The sequence below is a fragment of the Malus domestica genome, chromosome 16 (genome assembly GCF_042453785.1).
Source record: "Malus domestica chromosome 16, GDT2T_hap1".
Classification (NCBI taxonomy): Eukaryota; Viridiplantae; Streptophyta; class Magnoliopsida; order Rosales; family Rosaceae; genus Malus; species Malus domestica.
Genome location: NC_091676.1, coordinates 892,583 through 914,977, shown reverse-complemented (window position 1 = coordinate 914,977; position 22,395 = coordinate 892,583). Strand labels below are relative to the sequence as shown.

General features: G+C 37.1%; 2 protein-coding genes across 10 annotated transcripts; one reads left to right on the top strand and one right to left on the bottom strand.

Moving 5' to 3' along the window:
- Positions 1-3,229: 3,229 nt before the first annotated feature.
- LOC103444612 (alpha-galactosidase 1-like) lies at positions 3,230-10,054 on the bottom strand. Of its 8 annotated transcripts, none has more exons than XM_029096210.2 (15): positions 9,790-9,929; positions 8,787-8,845; positions 8,643-8,699; positions 5,463-5,584; positions 5,258-5,346; positions 5,053-5,141; positions 4,906-4,964; positions 4,718-4,783; positions 4,534-4,617; positions 4,383-4,447; positions 4,193-4,275; positions 4,002-4,092; positions 3,842-3,894; positions 3,616-3,756; positions 3,230-3,496 (listed from the first exon to the last, which is right to left on the bottom strand). In XM_029096210.2, exons 5-15 carry the CDS (start codon positions 5,322-5,324, stop codon positions 3,404-3,406), a joined length of 891 nt encoding a protein of 296 aa, XP_028952043.1. In that variant the 5' UTR covers positions 5,325-5,346; positions 5,463-5,584; positions 8,643-8,699; positions 8,787-8,845; positions 9,790-9,929; the 3' UTR covers positions 3,230-3,403. The 8 variants fall into 8 exon arrangements, with proteins under 8 accessions (XP_028952043.1, XP_070671505.1, XP_070671502.1 ...); XM_070815404.1 differs by having other exon boundaries at positions 5,066-5,141; XM_070815401.1 differs by lacking the exon at positions 5,258-5,346.
- LOC103403478 (protein SHOOT GRAVITROPISM 5) lies at positions 10,032-22,308 on the top strand. Of its 2 annotated transcripts, NM_001294090.1 has the most exon segments (4): positions 10,032-10,049; positions 19,512-19,814; positions 19,928-20,336; positions 21,092-22,268. In NM_001294090.1, coding segments are annotated over 3 exon segments (1,467 nt in total). In that variant the 5' UTR covers positions 10,032-10,049; positions 19,512-19,687; the 3' UTR covers positions 22,023-22,268.
- Positions 22,309-22,395: the final 87 nt, after the last annotated feature.

Sequence of the window (22,395 nt, the reverse complement as noted above, 5' to 3'; positions counted from 1 at the left end):
GCTTCCACTCCCTACTTGCTGATAAGGGGTGGCTGTGAGGGGTTTCCCTTGATATGTCCTTGCCTCGGCGGAGGCATGGTTGTAAGCTTGTGCCATCACTTCAGAGTAAGTCTTCCAAGTGTTGGCATTGATCATGTACTTGAAGAAACAATCACATAGGCCTGCCGTGAAGGCCTTGAGGGCAGTCTTGTCATCTGCCTCAGCGCAGCGAGAATACTTATGGCTGAAATGACCGACATACTCTCGTAGTGACTCGTCTGGCTTCTGGCGAATAATGTACAAGTCATCTGCAGAATGCAAGCGATTGGTTTGGAAGATGTGTTGAGAGACAAACAGTTTCCTCAGTTCCTCAAATGAGTATACTGTCTGAGGTGGAAGATGGCAATACCAGTTTAGAGCTCCGCCAAAGAGGGTGGAGGGGAAGAGAAGACATCGCTATTCGTCGGTATGTATTCGATATGCTATGGTGGACTCAAAGAGGTTAAGGTGTTCAATTGGGTCATCCCTTCCAGTATAGAGTTGTAAACCAAGCTTTTGTTTTGTCTTCGCTTGAAGGGGTGTGTCAAAGATCCTCATTGTGAGAGGGCTAGGCCTGGGTTTGTTCTAGTCAGGTATCTCGACCTGACGTTCGGCCTTCAACTTGTTTACTTCCTCAATGAGTTATAGGACAAGGGGGTCTTGAGTGAAGTCATGTACCATTGGGATTGTCTTTCGTAAGTCTCCATCGCCTCTTGGAAGTAGGAAAGTTGGAGCAAGGGCGTGTGATTTTTCTTTGGACTCGCCGTACTGACTTCTAGGGCGAGTCTGTCGGAATACATCATAGTTCTCTGTACCTTCATGTTCTTCTAGGACATGTCGTTCCTTCCCTAGATTGGCAGCTGGCCTGGGTCGTGGGAGGGGACCGAGTCTTTCAGAAACCATTGGGTCATTGATCTTCGAGCATATGTGGAGGGGATTCTCTCGACGTTGCTTTATGAAGTCTCGGCAGTCACGATAAACGGCTTTCGATCCTTCCAACCCTTTTGCAAGGAGGTGTCTTCCTCCATTTCTCATGCTTTGGGTCGAAGTAGCTGGGTTGAGAGAAGTCTCATGTTGATCAATGTTTTGATGATTAGCTCGCTTCTCATCAGGGATACCCATGTCGAAAGAAGGTGACCCTCCGTGTTAGGGGGCACCCAGATGATGGTTGATGTCCATAGGGGCAACAAGCTCGCGCGTTTGAGTATGCATAGTTTCGTGGAGCGTCTCAAAGAGCTTCTCATACTGCTCCTGGAGGACCTCATTTTTCATTGCTATTTTGTTATTTTGAGCTTCTAGCTCATCGACTTTAGCTTGAAGAGCAACCCTCTTTCCTTCCTTCTTTCGTTGCTTCGCACTAGGTGCAAGAGGGTTGTCATTCTGTGTGTTGTGGCTTCCTTCGCTCCCCATGTTAGAGAGGGATGCCTGGTCAAAAAAGAGTGTACGAATGGTGGAAACCAGCTTGACAAAGCTGAATAGAATGGGAATAAGTGTCGTTCCCACAGACGGCGCCAAATGTTGATGCACAAAATCAGTGAGGACTTTGGTACAACAGAAAGTGTTAAGTTTGTGACCTTCGCTAGATTGCTCCGGTCACTAGTGTGAATAAGTATGTAAATGGATAGGGACAGGGAAGCAAACATAAGATGTACGTGGTTCACCTAGATTGGCTACGTCCACGGAGTAGAGAAGTTCTCATTAATTGTGAAGGGTTTACACAAGTACATAGGTTCAAGCTCTCATTTAGTGAGTACTAGTGAATGATTTAGTACAAATGACATTAGGAAATATTGTGAGAGAATGATCTCTATTTATAGAAGAGAGTTTCTAATTTCATTATGACATTGACACGTGTCGTGTTGTGATTGGCTTATGATGTCGACACGTGTCGCGCTATGATTGGATTCTGATGTCGACACGTGTTGTGCTGTGATTGGCCTCCTGGTTGGAGGGAAACTCTTCTGGATCCTTGACAGTATAACGTTGACCGGTGCTCAGTAGTTTCGGGATTGGTCAAGTATGGTACAAACAAGATTCATGTTGAAGTTGTTTACTAAAACTGTCTGGAATGGGAGTAAGAATGATGTTGAGTCCATATAAGTTGTTTACTAATTCACTTCAATAGGAGTGAAAGCTAGGTTGATTACTATATTGCCCTTACATAAATAAATTATTTTCATACTAATTAATTAAATTAAATTCTTAATTAAATTTATATAATAAAACTCATCTATATAAACATATATAAATACGTTTTATTTATTTATTAAAAGATGGCAAGAATGATGTTGAGTCCATATAAGTTATTTGCTAATTCACTTCAATCGAAATGAAAATTAGGTTGATTACTAAATTACCCTTACATAAATAAATTATTTTCATACTAATTAATTAAATTAAAATTTTAATTAAATTTATATAATAAAATTATCTATATAAAAATATATAAATAGGGTTTATTTATTTATTAAAAGATGGCATAATGAGTGTCAAATGAAGGGCAATGTTGGGATAATAAGAAACAAGTAAGGGCATAATAGGAATAAAAGATGCATTCCCGATTCCCTTATCCTTCGGGAATTCAAATACCTCACAAAACTAGGGAATCTCGTTCCTCCAATTTCAGGAATTGGATTCCTTGTTTCGTGTGGGCTCCACCACTTTTTTGATTCCTTAATATTTAGTAAACACCAGAATACTCCGTAATCGGAATTCAATTCCCTTTCTTTATTCCGATTACCCTTACGTAAATGTGTAGGGTATTGGAAGAAAAAAAGGGCAATTTTAAGGGACATAGGGAGACATTCTGAACGTGATCGCCATTTTTATGACCCCAATGACTTTTGTGAAGAACGCGATAGTGATGATAATGAAAAACACCAGAATTATCAAGCTAAAGGATCACATGAAATAAAAGCATTAAGGAGTAGCATAGCCGGAAGTTTGATGAATACGACTACTTTTGTATTAAACAACTTTTGAATTGTTATTCTATTTGAAGTATGTATCAGTTGGTTGATGATATTTCAAGTGCAACAACAATGTTGTGCTACAGAGTCCTAGATATTTAGTTTGAAATATTCCAATATTTTGAGTAATTTGTCGTACTAATTAGTATTTGAGATGAGTTTAAATAAAATATAAATATTTTTTAAATATATAGTTGACCATTATTTGCCAAATAAATTAATACACATCTAATATTATGTCATTTTACCAAATTACCGTTGTTTTATATAAAAGTTTATTAAACACTAACAATATTTTTCTTTTTGCTAGAAGCACTTTTACAATTATAGTTTATCAAACACATTACTTATTTATTTTACAGAGCATAACATAAACATTTTTTTTTTCAAAACATAACAATACCAAACTAGGCCAACTAGCCCACCGGCTTCAGAACATACATTTTACATGCATGAGAGTCCAGCGTGGTTGTCAAGTTTCCAACAAATCGTGCCTTCAATGTCTTGTGCTGCAAGACAGCGAGCAAGATATCAGTAAGTATCTCTCACAAATTACAATACAGCTAAATACAAAAAGTAGCAAGAACTGAGAAAGAACAGATGATTGATTATACAAGGATTATTATACCTCCCAGAGGTTTCTTGCTTCAACAACACTGTTTGTGGGGATCCCAATGTCGTCCCAGTGAGCTGTGAACGAATCTCGCTTACGGCTTCGGTTGACAAGGAGTAAAGCTACTCTGTATCCTGAGAGGGGCCCTGCCCAAACCTGTTCGTTCAAATTTCAGAGTTACACTTGACAGAATTCCTTCGTATACGTATCACAAGAGATTTGCTGGCATTTTCATTTTTACCTCACGATTCCCTTGTAATCTGACCTTTTTAGCTTGAACACCGAGTGGATCTGCTACGATTAACCATCACAAAAATCACAATTCCAAGTTGTATTAGTGCAAACTTGATCGTTCAGTCATTAGGAAGGAAAGTTGGTGTGCGTCTAAAGCTTGTAGTTACCTTGGTTTACGGAGATAACCTCTTTATTTGCAATGATATCCATGGTCTCTTTCGTGATATTCCCCACGTTGCAACCGAGAAGAAGGGGAGCCTGCAGCACAGTTCATGTGTAGTGTAACCAAACAGATGACCTAAAATTGCAGATTTCATATAAAGAAGAGCATCTAGCAAATTAATAACGTTTATCGTACCTTAGAAATGGCCCATATGCTAAAATGGACTATATATTCATCTTTTCTCATTCCTCCATTCCCCACTTCTAACATGTCGGGATCTGTTCAAATTTTCAGCAGATAAATAAGATTAATCTCTTAGTGAAACATCAACACTCGAAATGAATTTACATGTAAAACCCTTCCATTAGCCGAAATGAATATTCACCATTCCAGCCACCAGGTCTGGCAAATTCAGCATAAACTTCATTCATGTCTGCTCTAGAGACCATACTGCCAAGCAAAATGCCAGAAAAAGGTATTATGTGAGACCCCAAAAACATGAGACCAAGTTGAGAGTTAACGGAAGAACTTTCTACCTTTCCCATGTATCAGAAATGTCACTAGTAGTTCTCCAGCTATTTCCTACATTAGCACCCCATGTAGCAGGGTGCATATCTCCCCTAAAAGACGAAATAGAACAAAAAATTTTAAAAATTAGGCCTATTACTAAGAAAAACAAAGTACAAGGTTTTTTTTAGTTTAAGCAAACACGACCATTACCATTCACAAAGCGAATAGAATATGGGACGACCTGCTTTCATCAGAGCTCGGGTCATTACAGGGAACCTAAAAGAAGAGATGAAATATTTATAGAAAAGTGATCCTTTGGAGACCTTACCCCGGGAAAATTAAGTGCAGGCAGGAAACCACTTTATGCCGTAACATCATAGATATTAGAAGTATTTTACCTAACAGTTGGCTTGGATTCATCGTTATAACAGTTATCATACTTCAAGTAATCAATTCCCTGCAAAGAAAGTGCATGAGCATTTCAAGACTCTGTGACAACATATCATCAATAGAGATGTTATGACCCCTTTTGATTGAGTTACAACATATATATCGAACCCAAGCAGCAAATGTTTTGGCATCTTGTTCTTCGTGGCCAAGTGAACCAGGCATGGTTTTGCTGCAAGTGAAGTACCTGCAGAGTACAAGTGAAAGTACAATTTGTTTAGTTGTAATTTAAGTATATATCGACATTCAAGAGCAACTATACATAATACATGCCGCATATATTTGTACTGGGATGGAGCGTACGAGAGTTAGTCGTGTTATCCTGCAATGTTTTGGCATCTTGTTCTTCGTGGCCAAGTGAACCAGGCATGGTTTTGCTGCAAGTGAAGTACCTGCAGAGTACAAGTGAAAGTACAATTTGTTTAGTTGTAATTTAAGTATATATCGACATTCAAGAGCAACTATACATAATACATGCCGCATATATTTGTACTGGGATGGAGCGTACGAGAGTTAGTCGTGTTATCCTGCATCTGCGTAAATTCCTAGCTTAAGACCCTTGCTGTGAACATAATCCGCAAGAGCTTTAATGCCTGATGGAAATGTTGATTTATTTGGCGCTAGATTGCCCTGCGTATGAAATCTCATGCATGTTCAGTACTTTTACAGCCGAGCTTGTTTGTGATTAAAAATAGAAACAAATACCTATTGTAAAAGATGAAGGATTGATACAGAGGAAGAGGAAGAAGATAGAGAGAAACAAGAGAGATTCTAGAGTGAGAGAGTTTAGAGAGAGAAATAGGATTTGTATTAACTGAGCAAATGAAGATTACACATACTGTTTATATAGAAATCCTAACTACTCTAACCAAATACTAACTACCTAACTATATTACTAACTATATTACATTTTTACCCTTAATACTCCCCCTCAATCTCAACTGGGGAAACTCAGTTTGAGATTGGAAGAATTGAGACATGGTAGCACTGAAACTGTAGATTTAGGAAAACCACCATTGGATTGATACCCAAACATCTGTCCACATGTAGCATTTTGACTAGAGTCAACACTTTGGATTAGCCTGCGCGCACACAGGTTTTTGAAATAACGATCTTTCTGCCATTGATCAACATCACCATCTGACAAAAGGCAACTATTCAAACATCATCACAGTGAATACTACCTTCAAAACCACTTCAACAGCAAGTCATGTAGAAAACATGACACTGAATCAAACCATACAACTTGAAGCAGATGTACGGCCATACGACAGAGAGTAAGCGCGTATACTAAAACCATATCACCAAAGCTTATAGCTTTCCCAGAGCACTGAATCAAACAAGTGTACCCCATGACCTCTTTGAAGCTGTTGACTAAAAATCTCTGTCTGTCTGTCCAAATTTCTTCCACTGCCTTACAAATAAAGACACCTGTATGCCGCTGCCTCTATCAGGAGTTGTACACAAGAACAACCTTCTATAAAGTAGTTGTAGCACACCCTCATGCCGGTATAACATTTCTTACGGGATTACCCTTCGTGGGATTCGCCGTCAACAATCTCATTCAACTTGGCTTCGGCCTTTAATATTTACAAAAACAGAAAATTAACAAACTATAGTGTGGCATCGGCCTTAACTATAGCACCACGGGATCGCCCTTTGTGGATTTTACCAAAAAAAACAACTTCTTTGAACAATGGCATCGGCCTTCACAATTTCAACAATTGAAATCAACATCTATGTAGTATTACCCTTCGTGGGATTTACCTACTCAAACCACGGGATTACCCTTCGTGGGATTTACCGTTAACAACTTCTTCAAACTTTAACGTATAACCGGACTTACTGTAGATTCATGCTAACAACTGAGTTGGTTAGACTCTGAAATGACAGGCTGTGATTAGAAATATAATGCACAACTCCTCAGTTAGCACCTGAACACTCACTCCAGTAACCTTTGCCGAATCTAATAAACAGGCATTGCTGCTTGCTTTGTTGCTTTGCCCTGGCACACTGATCTGCCAAGATTCACTGAAATTGGACTGCCAGTTCCCCTTATTCTCCATTTTATACTGCTAAGATTGGGTGAAACGATAGATACATCACCATTAGTCGAGTTGCTGACAGACTGACCAAGTAACAGGGGTTCAGAACCATTTGTTTGGTAATATATAGCCAGTACTTTCATCCTCTACACGGGCAACAACATCCTCCACTCACAAAAACCAGAAACAATGCTAACAAACTCATCTTCAAGACCCAAGATACTTGATACACAAAATAAACTGCAAACAGAACCCATCTTCAAAACCCATCGCACCAAGCCACAAATCACTACAATTCACCTTATTGAATACCCAAAGAAGACTCAAACTGACCACGACAATCAATAGTCTTGAATCCAAATATCCCAAATATTACACTAATATCCCAGAAGAGATTCAAAGATGAACAAAATAGTGAACATTTTCTTACTGAAACATTTAATCATACAGATTATGTGTACTGTGAAAACCCAGAAATCAAGAACCTGATAAGAACTTCAATCTTGACCCAAGAATGCTGAGAGAGAACCTAATAAGCTCCTCCGGCGGAGCATGCTGTCCGTATCGTCGAAGGAGAAGAAGGCGTGTACGGAGGACCAGGAGCAAAACCCACTTGACTGGTACATTGTTCTTCAAATATCCCGACCCAGACTGTAGGACAACAGTTCCATCAGCAAGGCTCACAGCCTTGTCCATCTCTTTCACCACTGCATACTTCCTCGCCTTCTCACTTACCAGAAGCCCGTAATCATCATGTCCCTCACTCTTGGACAGTTTCCATACCCCTTGGTACTCATCTTTCGAAGAAACAATCCATCGGCCTTCAAACGACTCAGAAAATGGCTCGTAAAAGATCGAATCGACTTCGTATTCTGAAGAAGTGTGGATCTGGGAAGCAGAGCTTTCAAATCAGCTGTTCCAGTGTGTAGGCAAAATCGAAGGCACGCTTAGGGTTAAGGCGCGACGGTCCTCATGGCAGAAACATCAGCCCATATGGGATTGGAATCGGTGAAGCCGCCATTTCTCCGAAGTCGAACAAGCCAAGAACTTTGCCTCGGTTCTCCAACTTTTGATCTCTCGCTTTCAATCGGGCACAAGGAGACTCATGAATTTGATCGGAAAGAAATCAACCCAAAAACAAATCAACCTAAAAGAATGATCACGGAAGCACCCAGAAGCTTATCCTAACACCTAATGAAAATTTGGAAAAGAAACTAAGCTGGAAACATATGTAAAATAATGAGAAGTAGAACCACCAGAATCCATGGCGTGAGCCTGGTGGCTCTGATACCATGTTAACTACATTGTAAAAGATGAAGGATTGATACAGAGGAAGAGGAAGAAGATAGAGAGAAACAAGAGAGATTCTAGAGTGAGAGAGTTTAGAGAGAGAAATAGGATTTGTATTAACTGAGCAAATGAAGATTACACATACTGTTTATATAGAAATCCTAACTACTCTAACCAAATACTAACTACCTAACTATATTACTAACTATATTACATTTTTACCCTTAATAGTGGTCACGAGAAATTTCGGCCCAGCAATCATCTATAGATACAAATAGCATCAGGTTTTATTAAAATTGGGTACAAAGCTACCGGAAAAACAGAAACGACAGAAAAGAAAAGAAGAAGAATACCTATGTTAACATAGGTATATCCAAGTTTAGAGAGACCGGTGGAAACCAGTGCATCGGCTGTCAAACCAACCAGAGAAATTAAGCAAGCTTTGGAAACAAAACATGGCTTCGATGATTAGGGATAAGTTAAGTTGCTCGAGTTACCGGTTGCCTTGATGACTTTCTCATCGATTTTGCAGTGGAAGTGATTCCAACTGTTCCACCTAATTTAGCAAAAAAGAAAATAAGGAGCTGACTAATCATTTAATCTTAATCGCACAAGCTGGCAAGTAAAAGGGTGAATTAGGGTATATTTTGAGGTCTTATGCGAACTTAACAAAAAGATCCTTCTTATTAAAAAAAAAAAAAAAAAATTTTGACAATATATTCATACAAAGCTCAACAATCAATATTCAAACCTAATTGAAATCAGCATCTCACTATAACTAATTGAATAATCTTTAATTGCAATGAAATCATGATTTATGGTTCATCCATGAAAAAATAAAGCACGATTGAAAAAGATATACGAAAATACGCTTGTATTTATGGAAGAAAGTAGTACACAAGTTAATTTTTTATTACTAAAGAAAAGTAGAAGAGAGTAATAGACAAGTTTTTTTTTATTGATAGAGAAAAGAGGAAGTTAACATATTAAGTATAAGCTCCACTTAATCAATTATAATATAGATAAAATCATATGATGTTTTTTTTTTCAGTTAAAAACATTTTTATTAGAAAATTTATTCATATGTAATATATAGGCAGAACAAAAATTTTGGGGCTCTTTTGAATTTGGTGCCTTGTGTCACTGTACCTTTTGCACACTCCCAACGCCATCTCTGTCCCAAACCAATAAAGTTTGCTTTGTGAGGATCAGGGAACGACTATCATATATTTGAATAAAATTGCATTTGTGGGTTGCGGCACGTGTTCATATGTATAATATTAGGAATTTAAACGCAAACAGTCTCATGTTATAATATCGTAGATTCATGCATACTCCAAGCGTGTAAAAACAGCAGAAGAAAAATAAATGGCTTCCCATTTCAAAAGTTTGCTGAAATGTATATATTTTAGAATCTGATCTGACTGGCTGTGGCTGACCATCGATCAAAGGAGGCAAAAAATATGAACTGTATGTAGTTGTAAAAAAGTAAATTTCTACCCCATGGGAGGAGTGAGTCCAAGTCCGTTGGCAAGCAGATTTCGTCTGAGTTGCGAAGAAGCTGCTGCAGCTGAAGCTGAAGAAGCAGAGGACACACCCATTGCCATTATCAACAACATCACAATCAGCGTCACTAGTGCAGCATTATCACGATCACCACCATCCTTCTCCATATCGGCTCTCACTCCTCTGCTGTTGATTTACTTGACCAGACTCCTTTGCTACTTATACTACTCTCTACTCTCTCTCTCTCTCTCGCTCTCGTCTTAAGCTAACATGTAAACTAGTTGTTTTTTACAAAGACTAGAGGCTAGTAAAGATGTGTGGCTATTATGCAAAGCCCAACTTGGCGGGCAGTAGAAAAGTCCACAAAATCATGACTAATATATGTGTGGTGTTGTGTAACCAAGTAAGGAATGAGTGGGAATCTGCTCTAAAGTTTGCCAATAGAAGCTTGAGAGAGTCTTAGACTTAAAAAATGACTCTTTTCTTTGAGAGTTGCTGTGTTGTAATATTTTGTGAGTGTAATATAAATAATTTGTTTACTTGTTTTGTCTTCAACAATCGCATATTAGAGTTGTGTACTTTAATATATGATTAATTTGAATTAAACTTGATTTTTTATTTCTTATCGATAATTGCAAAGAAGAAAATGATAAAAATTTCGAGTCTTAAATGAAATGGGCAAACTAGAATCAGTCGTATTCTATGAGATATGATAGTATGGAAGAAAGATTCAAATATTTCTTTATACCATACTAACTAGTATTGTTGTTGTAGTGTATAAAGTTGTATTGTAATGCGGGTTAATTTAATATAGATTAATATAGATCAATCTACAATAGTATCATCATATTCCTTATATATATATATATATATATAGAAATCGATTTAATTACATATATATAATATATATAGTGATAATATATATTACATAGTATCCCAATTCTATTTTACCAAACTATGCCTTACGTAAAGTTGTCAAAGTACGCTTAATCTCTGGATTTGAAATCACTGCTTATATACCTGGTATTGGCCATAATTTACAAGAACATTCTGTAGTCTCAGTAAGAGGGGAAAGGGTTAAGGATTTACCTTGTGTGAGATATCACAATGTTAGGGAACCCTAGATGCTGTCGGAGTAAAGGATCGTCAAAAAAGGCGTTCTAGTGCGTTGTAGATTATAATCCAAGACTTGTATCATTTGATGATGCCATGTGAATTGCTAGAAACATGTAAATAAAAGGTCTACTACTTTAATTCATGTTTCAAAAATATATAATTTTGTATCTAACTGTATAAAGGTAGGCGCATATGTATGAATAGGAGATGTTGTGCGAGTATCAATCCATCTGTATAGATATCATCATCTACATTTAGAAAGTCGTATGATTTGGAAGAAGCTTGTACAGTATGGGAAGGGGTTTTGATTGATCAAAAAGAAGAATCTACTTCAATCAATATGCCCTTAGGTATGGCCATGCATAACATAGAAATCGCACTTGGAAAAGATGGATAATTAGCTAGAGAACAGGTGCTGTAACGAAACTAATTGCAAAAGAGGGGAAATCGGCCACATTAAAACTACCTTCTGGGGAGGTGCGTTTGATATCCAAAAATTGCTCAGCAACAGTCAGACAAGTGGGGAATGTCAGGGTGAACCAGAAAAGTTTGGGTAAAGCCGGATCTAAATGTTGGCTATAGAGTGGTTCAACCAAGGGCCGACTTTTATGAAGCTTATAAGAATCGTGAGGAGTTTAGTACTTTGCAAGATTGTTGATTAATCTTGTTCGGCATACAGGAATTCTACCATCACGATGAGTGACCTTCAAGTAGTTTAAGGAATTAAGAAGCCCAACAACCAAAATTACAACATGTGCATGGAATCTTACCTACAAGGCCAACATCTTTAAGAGGTCATTGGTGGTAATGAAGTTAAGCAGCTTGAAAAAGACACCAATTGCACTTTGAGTAAGTGAAAAATCAAAGTAGGAAAATCAGTCTTCGCCCTGAAGACTACAATTGAAGAAGAATTGTTGGAACACGTAAGAAAAGCAACAACAAAAAAAGAATCATATGACATAAGAGGTGATTCAGTTTCAATCAATTAAGAATGCATGGATTGTCCCTGTGGAGCTAAGGAAGACGATGAGGCATAATGGTGTTATGCATCATACGCTTTGTGTTCGAATTTTGAACAGCAAACAAGTTCCTCAAATATTTCTCTGCAATCAATTTGAAAGGGAAATCATACTTTTGCCTTCTCTATAATATCAACCTCTTCAATTTTGATGTGACTCTAAACTATTGGATTTCTGCTATAATCAATTGGACCATCTGTTGTTATTGTTATTCATTAGGCCCATTACATATGTAATCCAAATCCGAATCAACCTAGAAAAGAAAACCTTAGAAACATTCAAAGAAAAATATGAAAACCCAGAACCTGAATCGAGAAAAAGATGAAAACCCATTACTTGAACCTAGAAAAGATGAAAACCCTAGAAATCCAAATCTGTTTTTCAAATCAATCTCTCCAAATTCATAAATCCAAATCCAAAAACAATCAAATAAACTCAATTTTGACAAACCCTAGAAATCAACCCAGAAAAATAGAAAGAAAAAAAAAACAAAACCTTACAATTTGAATACAAATTTAAATTTGAAAGTAATTCGAAACAAAACCATAGATTTCGAAACAAATACTTTAGTTTTGGGGCTCGAGAGTTGCTTGATCAAGAAGGAGGGAGAATCGAAGAGAGAGATATGACGAAGTTGAGAACTCGAGATAGAGGGTATGATGTGGTGGCCAGAGTTGAGACTCAGAGATGATGGGTTGAGGAGAGGCAGAGGCAGAGGAGAGAACAGAGAATTCGGGAGTGATAAGAGAGGTTTCGAGAATGATAAAGGGGCGTGATATCCATACACCCTATTTTACTTCTCACACACCTTTTTAATTTTCGGTCATTGGATCAGATGAATTGAAGAAGATCAACAGACATAAATTATCAAAGGGTGTGTGGATAGCACACCCCAATGACAAAATGTGAGAGACTAAGTGAGAGACTGAAAGCCTAAGTTAGATTGGACGGTTGAGATTAAATCTCACACAACTCGACGGTCCACATAATTCCTAAACCTAATCTAAATTAAATAAATATTAGAAAATATGTTTTAGTTCAGTTCGGGATTCCGAAGCCTGTATCAAACTTTTTGAGATTGGTTCGGTTTTGGGTACCAAACGGTTTAAGATATTTGGTTTGAGATGTTTTCGGTTCGGTTTCGGTAGGAAATCGGTACAGCTCAGGAATTTCGGTATTTTTTTACCCCTAATTTCAACCCATTTTCTAATGTAAGGAGAACTATGAATCAAATGAATGAATTTTAATATCTTTATTTACTTTCCTTGTTTAATTTTCTGCAATTATTATATGTAATTTCTTGCATTTCCCTGTAGTCCAATGTCTGATCCTATCAAATTTGTGGTGATTTAATTTTATGTATGTGTTTAATTTATGTCTATTTATTTGGAGGATGTTCATGTAGTATGCATTGAATAAGATCGAAATGGGTCGATTATAAAAACAAAGATCAGTTGAGTAAATTAAAGTATATGTTAATTGCAGAAGGATTCATCATTTGAGCTGCTTTTTTTTTTTTTCTCAAATAAACGCATTTCATATTCAGTAGGTGTACCAGCAAGACGGACGGGTTACGTGATCCAGATGCCCTTACTAAAGTCTCACTGATTAATTAAATCCATATATGTCGACTACAATTAGTTAAGCTTTTTCTGTTTTGGGCCTTGGGACCCATCACCTACTAAACAAGGACTTCGATCACAAAGACAACGTATGGGGCTCATTCAGTTAGTATTGCGGGCTTCAAATTTTTGGGCCCCTAGCACAAAGACATGGTTACATCTAAAACGACAATCTCATTATTTCCAAGTAGTAAACTCAAGTGTGAATGTTCAACGTAAATTGTGAATCGTCATGGTGAATATAGTTTTTCTTTTCAACTCACTATATTATAGTAAAAGATGTAATTGTTCAACTAATTATGCCTATTGAGTTTCGTTTCTATATATCGACATAATTATTGTATCGAAATAGTGTTTTACGGCTCAAATTACGAGCATATTATAGATTAGAAACTTGTTGATATTATCCTCGGCACCAAATTTATGTTTGTGGTTGGTTGTTGAGGTGTTGCATGCACGCCTAAAAAGGGAAACATTCCCTTCAACTACAAGGATCATCTTCTTTATACCCCATCAACTTTGAAACGGCAACAACTTTTCATTGACTTATATCACTTGGCAAAAATTTAAATAGAAGTATATAGGAGAGCTCGACACCACCAAATTTTTAGCCCTTGTTCTTTTGCTTTTTGTGTTTTAGAGGACCAAAATTTAGCTACTTAGGATTGAAATCATCTCCTTTTTGTTTGAGGTCAAGAAATAATCCCTTTGTGTATGATCAAAACTTGAGTACGAGGACTTGAACTTTGTCCTTTCTGTAACTTAGGGGAAGAGGCAAGCAGACTCATTTGAAAGAATTATTTGTGCAATGAATTACAATATTTGACCTTGACCACCATGATCCTTCTAACTTGCAATCTTTAGACCTCATGCTCAAATACCTTTTCAATTGTGTTTCACAGCTGTGTGAAGTTGTATTAAGCACGTTCTATGCTCTCATGTTAGTAGAGCATCATATTCTTAATGGGTGGTGATGAAGTTGGGGTTTCATCATAAAATCAATTAGCAATATACATTTTTACACGCCCCTCCTGTGTTGTGAATACAATACAAACGGGATGACATAGAGCAAGTGTGGGTGTTCGGCTTCATATGTGGGACAACCTGTTCTGATACCATGAATAAGTTGGAGTTCCACCAGAAAACCACTTGGCAATATGGAAAGTAACTCAATTTATTATAAGCTCTTGCATAATCCGGTCCCTACTTTGACCTCACATTCTCACAAGTAGTAAGAGCATCTCCAATAAAAAGATTTTTTTTTTAAATGAAAATTGCCGTTCGAATTAACATGAAGTAAAACTATCACACATGATCTGCATGTGATGTAAGATGTGAGAATTTATCGTATAGAGAATCAATTAGGTAAAATTATTAGAGAGAGATGTAGGTTTATATTAAAGTACTAATTTAACCTTAAGTAAATGGTATGATTAGCAGTTCGCTCTCATTCGGTTCTTGTAAAAAATACAGATAATTTTATGCACCTAATGAAATGATGTACAAATCAAAACTAGTCACCGGGATAAATGAGAGAGGTGCATAAAATGTAATAATATCGCACCCTTTAAAACTTCAAATAATCAAACTTTATATATATCTAGTCATGTTTTGTAGGTATATTTTGAACTCATGACTCACAAGTAGAAACTCAACACCCTATCTACTAGAATACTGAACCAACATGCAAATATTTAGTAAATTAATATAACAAAACTTTATGGTGCTTTAGAATATTTTAAAATTTCAATTGTTAAAACTTGAGTATTATATCTTTGATCAATGATTTAAATGTAAATAATTTTAGCTAACCTAACCATTTTGGTTAGATAGTCCTTGCGAAATGGCGAGCAAGTATGCATTCGAAGTTTTAGCATCCAATGTTTCTTTGTGATAGTATCTGATCATAAGTACTGTTAGACTTTGTTATTCAAAATTTTCTTTTCAATCATTACACACATTGCATGTACACAGCGAAACACACAGATTTATCCAGGAAATAAAAGATGAAAGTTCGCAGAAAGTGGAGAAAACAAACAAAAATATCTCAATTCACTACGTTTTATGTGGCTTGAGTGGGAAGAAATGATGGACAAATAGATGGGCTTGTTAATGATAGCTTAGTACTGTGTTTTTTATTTTTTATTTTTCTCCTTTTCGGTTTTCAGTGTAACAGTAAAGAATGGAATAGATGCCAACTTTGGTCCAGTTCTTGGAATACAAACAAGACTAAACCAGACAAAAATCCCTCAGGCCCTCGGCCTCATCCCATCATGAAACTATTGAACAAAACCAACACATCTCCTTGCTAATATAATCTCAGATGTTTGTGGGATTTGTTTGTGCATTGCTTTTTCAAATCGGAAATTTCGGAAACTTCAATGAAGAACTAGGAAAATGTTTGGTCGATGTGACGGCATAAGATAGGAGCTGAGTTCAAGCTAATTATATACATATAAAGTCAGACGAGTAACGCTAGAGAGAAAAATTATTTAGATCAAATTTTATAAATCATATGACGTAGTTGTTGATTATTGAATATTACTTGAGTGTTGATTGATATATTTATTTCTTATTAGTGTCATATTATACGGTTTGCAAATTTAGTGTATAAATTAGTCTATCTAGCAATACTCACAGTCGGACTCCTCTAGATGGGATTTGTAAGACATGGTGTGATATATTGGAGTGTTGTCCAGTTTAATAAGTTTAGTTCTTAAGATACTTATACTTTTACCAAACAGAGGTCATATCACCAGCTCAAATTTAATTGAAATAGTCCAGTTCATGGCGATATAGCAAACGGAACGAGTTCTTAGCAGTGAAGAAAAGGGCATGCTCCAAGAATCCAAACCAGGAAACTTCAAATCGATTGCAACGAAAGATATATGGTAGTACTCTCCATATGTTAATTAAATTAAAAAAAAAATCTCAAAAGAAGCTTATGATAATTAATTAACTAATTAATTGGACTTTAGGTTTAAGTCAACAGAATTTTTTAAAGCTAACTTGTTTTGCTACGTGGGAAGGGGATTAGTTTAAGAAAAGTTGATTAGATTTGGAATCACGAACACTTGGGAGGGATGATTGCTTTTTTTGATGCAGCAATGCATGCCAGCATGTGACGAGAATCCTTCTCCCCATTCTTTCCAACTCAACAAGTAAATAAAGCATCTTCTCCTTTATCTAATTAAATTCATTCTTAAAAACCTGGCCCTGCACCTTCATCATATATTATTCACTCATCAAAACCCCCATCTTTATCTGGTGAAAACTTTACTTTCACATGTGTTTTCTGAACATTTTTCAAAAAGTAGTTTTGTTTTAAATTATTTTTATAATTTGTTGTTTGTTTATTTTACTTTACTTTTATTTTATTTTTTTGGACTGATTACGGGGCAAAAATCCGGAAAAAAGAAAGAAAGATTTTATAAGAATATCATAAGGTCACAAAACCTCAGTTATATCTGCAGCTAGCAACTGACAAGAAGAAGGAGAAGCTTCCTAAAAAAAAGACTGGACTCAAATTGCAGAACAAACCCAAACAAGCCAAATCATCAGCAACAAAATTCTTTTCATGTAGATATGTCGAATTTTGTTTACTTTTTTTTTTGTAACTGTAATGGGGATAATAGCTACTAACTAATCAAAGAGAAGTATTTTTTCTAAAAGAAGATGCTCCAACTTTGGAGAATAAAATTTCAGTTTCTTGCTATGTAATTAATCAAGAGAATTCCAACTCTTGTTTGCTCACATGTAAACAAGAATAATAAAAAATAATTATTAATTACTGCATGTGACCCGTGATGATATCCGTCTTGATTTTTTTCCAACGGTTGGTGATGCATGTTTAAGGCTGTAGAGGTGCTGAAGAATCATGATGGATTTCTAGCTGAAAAAATAATGGGCATTACTGAAGCTCAGTACATATATACGAAGACCCTTATTGACTGTTATCTAATTCAAAAGTACCAACCCTTAACAAGATGGAGCATTCCGAAAAGAAAGTACTATAATTGAACATTACCAAGTTTGATTGTGACTGTCATTCTGTCATTTGAAGACATATGAGTGTCAAAGTTGCAAGTTTGAATAACGAATGGCTCGTTTGAAAGTATTTCTAAAATGATTAAAAATGCTTTTGATGAAAGTGTTTTTGGGTTCAAAAAGCACTTGAAGGGCTTCTTGTAAGGAAGCACCAGTTATGTACTTCTTTCAGGAAGACACTTCAAGTGTTTTTTTAGGATTTACTTACAATTTTTCTATGGATTGATTCCAAAAATACTCTTATAAAAAACTTTCAGTCATTTTAAAAGCACTTTCAAACTATAAGAAAATTAATCTTGGATGATTATATTTACACATAATGCAATAACGATCAAACAGTTATTTTGACAACATTATAGTATGTAAATTACAAAACAATACCCTAACAACTATCAAATTTATATGAAAAACTTCACTTGCTCAATTGAAGAGAAAAACTTTTATTTATACACTCGTCATGCTCTAATTGATTTTCAATTGCGAAATTATTCTGATCATCTTCCACCATTACTAAGTTAATTAAGTTCACTTCTAACGTATCAAATTTGAAGTTTTTTTTAATCTACAGTGTAGTGTTATCTAGAGTTTGAGTTGCTCAACTGCCCCTTAGCCCAGTGCTCATGATGCGCTACGGAATCTCCACCGTGCTGGGGGACACACACGACCCAACGTGAACGATTTCAGCGCCTCTCTCTAGATATGAAGTGGAACGCGTTTACATATGAAAAACCTATACTTAGTCATATAGGGAATTTCCTTGTATTAGTTCAATGCCAAATATGATAATACATGTTAGAATAATTGTTGGTCGGGAAGCTAGGTTTCTGAAAAGATGTTAGAATAATTGTCAATTACCCTAATCGATTACTACTTTACTGGACACCCAATTTGAAAGATCGGGAAGTTTGAGATGTGCATGCAAAGAGCGGCAAATATTTTTGTTTTTGAACTAATTACTATTTATTAACAAAAACAGAGACTAATAGTTATTTACAATTAACATAAAATGGAAATTAAACAAGTTAGAGAAATGATTACGGCAGGCCTCTTGAAAATGACTAATCTCTAATCGCGCCACTACTTTTTACCTTTCCAAAAGCTGCTTCAAGAAACATGTTAATCCGGATTAGCTTAGGCATCATTTCGTTTAAACCAAAGTGTTAGGATAATATTAGGAAGAGCAAATTTTTAAATCAAATTTGTAAACAAAGTGATATCTCACAAATAAAAAATAAGAACGTTAATCAACATTTAATAATAATTCAATCATCAACGTCCACATTATTTGTATTACAAAACTTAGTTTAGAAATTTGGTTTCCGGCCCTAGTATTACCCGTACAGTTAATTAAGTAACTTATTATTTATTTTTCTTTTTCTCTCTGATTTTACCTCTTGTTTTTTTCTATTTGTGGTGGAGGACTGAGAGAGAGGGTCACGTGAGGGGAGGATGAGAGCTCACGTGGAAGGGGTGATCTGGGACTGGGAAGGGCCTGCATTAATTCATGCAAAATTACAGAGTGTGACGAATAATGACTCTTTTGTAATGGGAAGGATGTTTTTTTGTTTCTGTCTAATTCTGTGATGTGTGTGGGGGCTCTCAGTTTTAAGCTGCACTGAATGGTGTGATTGGGTCACCCTCACCATCCCCAGCCAGCCCCAATCACCCCCAACCCAACCTCCTCTCTCTCCCCCCTCCTTCAATCTCTCTCTTTCTCTCTCTAGATCTCTTTCCCTTCTTGTACAGAAAGAAAGAAAGAAAAGAGCTTTTATAAACAAGACAGACTTCCCACAAGCTCACCTGCTCAAGGTGGAGGGTCAATGGAAGAAAAGCTAGCCTAGCTAAAAAGCCTTTTAAAGCCGCTTAAATAAAGCTTTTAAAAAAAGTTGATTGCAGAAAGCAAGAGCCTTTCCTCTTCCTCTCTCTCTCTCTCCTCTCTTCTTCTCTCTTTCCCTCTCATGTGTGACTGTGAGAGAGATGAAAGAATCCAACCTCACCTGCACACATGTGTATGTAGGGATTGATTGATTCTTAGTTATCTCTTCTCTTACTTAAACTCCTCCATCACATCCTCACAAAAATCCACCCATGTTCGACAACACCACCACCACCAACAACAACACCGCCGCCTCTTCTTCCGCTCCTCCGTCTTCTTCCTCTCATGAAAATGGCGGAGCCACCCACAAACGAAAAAGAAGACCTGCAGGCACACCAGGTAAAAATAAAATAAAGACCCCATAATTCTGTTAATTAATCAAACCCTTTTCTTTAGAATTCTTAATTATTGAATTTTTTTTTTTTGTATAAATAATTCTGGTTATATTATAGATCCGGATGCAGAAGTGGTGTCTCTGTCCCCCAAGACCCTACTCGAATCGGACCGGTACGTGTGCGAGATCTGCAACCAGGGATTTCAGAGAGACCAGAATCTGCAGATGCACAGGCGTCGTCACAAGGTGCCGTGGAAACTACTGAAGCGAGAGATAGCGGAAGATCAGGTGATCAAGAAGAAGGTGTTTGTGTGCCCGGAGCCCAGCTGCCTCCACCACGACCCCCGCCACGCCCTCGGCGATCTCGTCGGGATCAAAAAACACTTCAGAAGAAAACACAGCAACCACAAGCAGTGGGTCTGCGACAAGTGCTCCAAAGGCTACGCCGTGCAGTCCGATTACAAAGCACACCTCAAAACCTGCGGCACCAGAGGACATTCCTGTGACTGCGGCCGTGTCTTTTCGAGGTAAATTAAATTTTTTATGCTTGCGTTCTACTTCGTCCTTAACATCGCCCAATCTTCCCTTTTATTTATGAAAAAAAGAAGAAGAAAGAATTGTTGATAAAATTAGCTAGCTACTAGCGAGACAAAAATTATTATCTGAAATCTGAAGATGGTCGGACAGGTTTTTTCTATTCTCCTCTCTTTCATATGCACATCCAAACCCTAAAAAGCACTGCCAAAAAAAGCAGCTGTTACAGATAAGAACAAATCTTGAAATACTACAAGCAACCTCTACCGTTTTCTCTCTTCAAAACATTAATGAATTTTAGTCTCTTCTCTCTGAAATTCAAATAGGGTATGGCATCAGTTTCCTGCAGTGGCAAATGACCTCATCCTCTCTTTCATGGCCGCTGCAGCTCTACAGTTTCCGGTTTAGAAGTTTTCAAAAGTATTCAGTATAATTAATTACCTATTTTTGGACACACTAAAACCGTCGTCATTCCATTTTAATTACTTAATTAAACAAATATATAGGGCTACCCCATTTGATTTCTTTTGCTTACCTAGCTATATATTAACTGATCATATATTCTATTTAATTAGTTGTTGGAACCCAGCAAATCATATAATCCATACCACATATCCTCTTAACAATTTAATATTCATTTGTTTGTTGGTAATCCTACATATGTCATATACGAACGGCTCATCCGCTTCTGGCTAATTCCTTCTTGTTGTTTTTCATCTTGATAGCAATATACTTTTATTGATTTCAGAGTGGAAAGTTTCATAGAGCACCAAGACACTTGCACAGTCCGACACGTCGTTCGGCCGGAATTACAGGCAGCGCTGCAGCCGGCGGCCTGCTCGTCGCGAACTGCATCGAGTACCAGCCCCTCTAGCGACGCCAATTTCAGCATTAGTAACAATGTGGCAGCTCCAGTAGTATTGGCTGGACTCCCGGTGCGACCAAACCCAACTCACCATCACGATAAGCGCGACGGTATGAATCCTTATATTTCTTGCAACCGTCAGCAACAGCAACAGCAGCAGCAACAACAAGCGCATAATAATATATTGGAACTTCAGCTCCTTCCGTCCTCAAACGCCCATACTTCTTCCCCGCCAAATTTAGACGAAAGTCACGCAACTAATCTGAAGCTATCGATTGGATCGCCGTCAAGTGATCAACTTGCCAACGAAAAGAATGAATCAAGCAAGTATAATTCATCGTCCGATATAAAAAGAAGAAGAAGCTCTCCAGGTAATGAGAAGAATGTTAACAATGCATCTGCTGTTGGAGGAGTTGGGTCGACGTCGGAACTGGCCAGGTTGAAAGAGTTTGCGAGTGAGGAGTTGAAATTGGCCGTGGCTGAAAAGTCGTATGCCGAAGACGCCCGGCGAGAAGCCAAACGGCAAATAGAGATGGCGGAGATCGAGTTCGCGAACGCCAAGAGGATTAGGCAGCAAGCGCAGGCTGAGGTGGAGAAGGCTCTGTTGCTCAAAGAGCAGGCGACTAAGAGAATCAGCTCCGCCATTTTGCAAGTCACTTGTCAAGCTTGCAAACAGCACTTTCACATTGCCTCTGCTGCTTCCACCGTCGCAGGAGGAGGAGCAGTGGGACGCTCTGATGAGACCTCCCTTGCTATGAGTTACATGTCCTCCGCCACAACCGAAGGAGAAGGAGATCATGACCACACAGCATAATTACCATTAATGACCTAATATTTTGTAACTGCTTTTTTGTTTTTGTTTTTTTGTTTTTTTCACATGCAATGCTTATTTGAACAGGCCTCTCACAAAGCTTCACTTTTTTCATCAGTTAATTATTGCTGCATCAGAGTAGGGGAACTTTATTTCTGACCATTGTTTGGGATACTGGTGAAAAGTGTTGTAATTGGGTCCTTGTATTTAATATTTCAAATATTATATATCTTCATTTGTTACAAAAAAGGAAAAAAAGAAGAAGTAAAAATACGACTTTCTGGATTTACTTTCCTTTCAAAGGACTTGTGCATTAATATGTTCGTGCATTTATATCGTAATTTCAAGAGGAAGAAAGACTTTATATACTCAATTA

Excerpts from the sequence above, each read along its gene's own strand:
- LOC103444612 (XM_029096205.2), bottom strand. The coding sequence starts at position 9,962 with ATGGAGAAGGATGGTGGTGATCGTGATAATGCTGCACTAGTGACGCTG. Across the intron at positions 4,448-4,533 it reads ATTTCTGATACATGGGAAAG|TATGGTCTCTAGAGCAGACA; the intron begins GTAGAAAGTTCT and ends TTTGCTTGGCAG. Across the intron at positions 4,276-4,382 it reads CAGACCTGGTGGCTGGAATG|ATCCCGACATGTTAGAAGTG; the intron begins GTGAATATTCAT and ends AAATTTGAACAG.
- LOC103403478 (XM_008342325.4), top strand. The coding sequence starts at position 19,688 with ATGTTCGACAACACCACCACCACCAACAACAACACCGCCGCCTCTTCT. Across the intron at positions 19,815-19,927 it reads AAGACCTGCAGGCACACCAG|ATCCGGATGCAGAAGTGGTG; the intron begins GTAAAAATAAAA and ends GTTATATTATAG. Across the intron at positions 20,337-21,091 it reads TGCGGCCGTGTCTTTTCGAG|AGTGGAAAGTTTCATAGAGC; the intron begins GTAAATTAAATT and ends TATTGATTTCAG.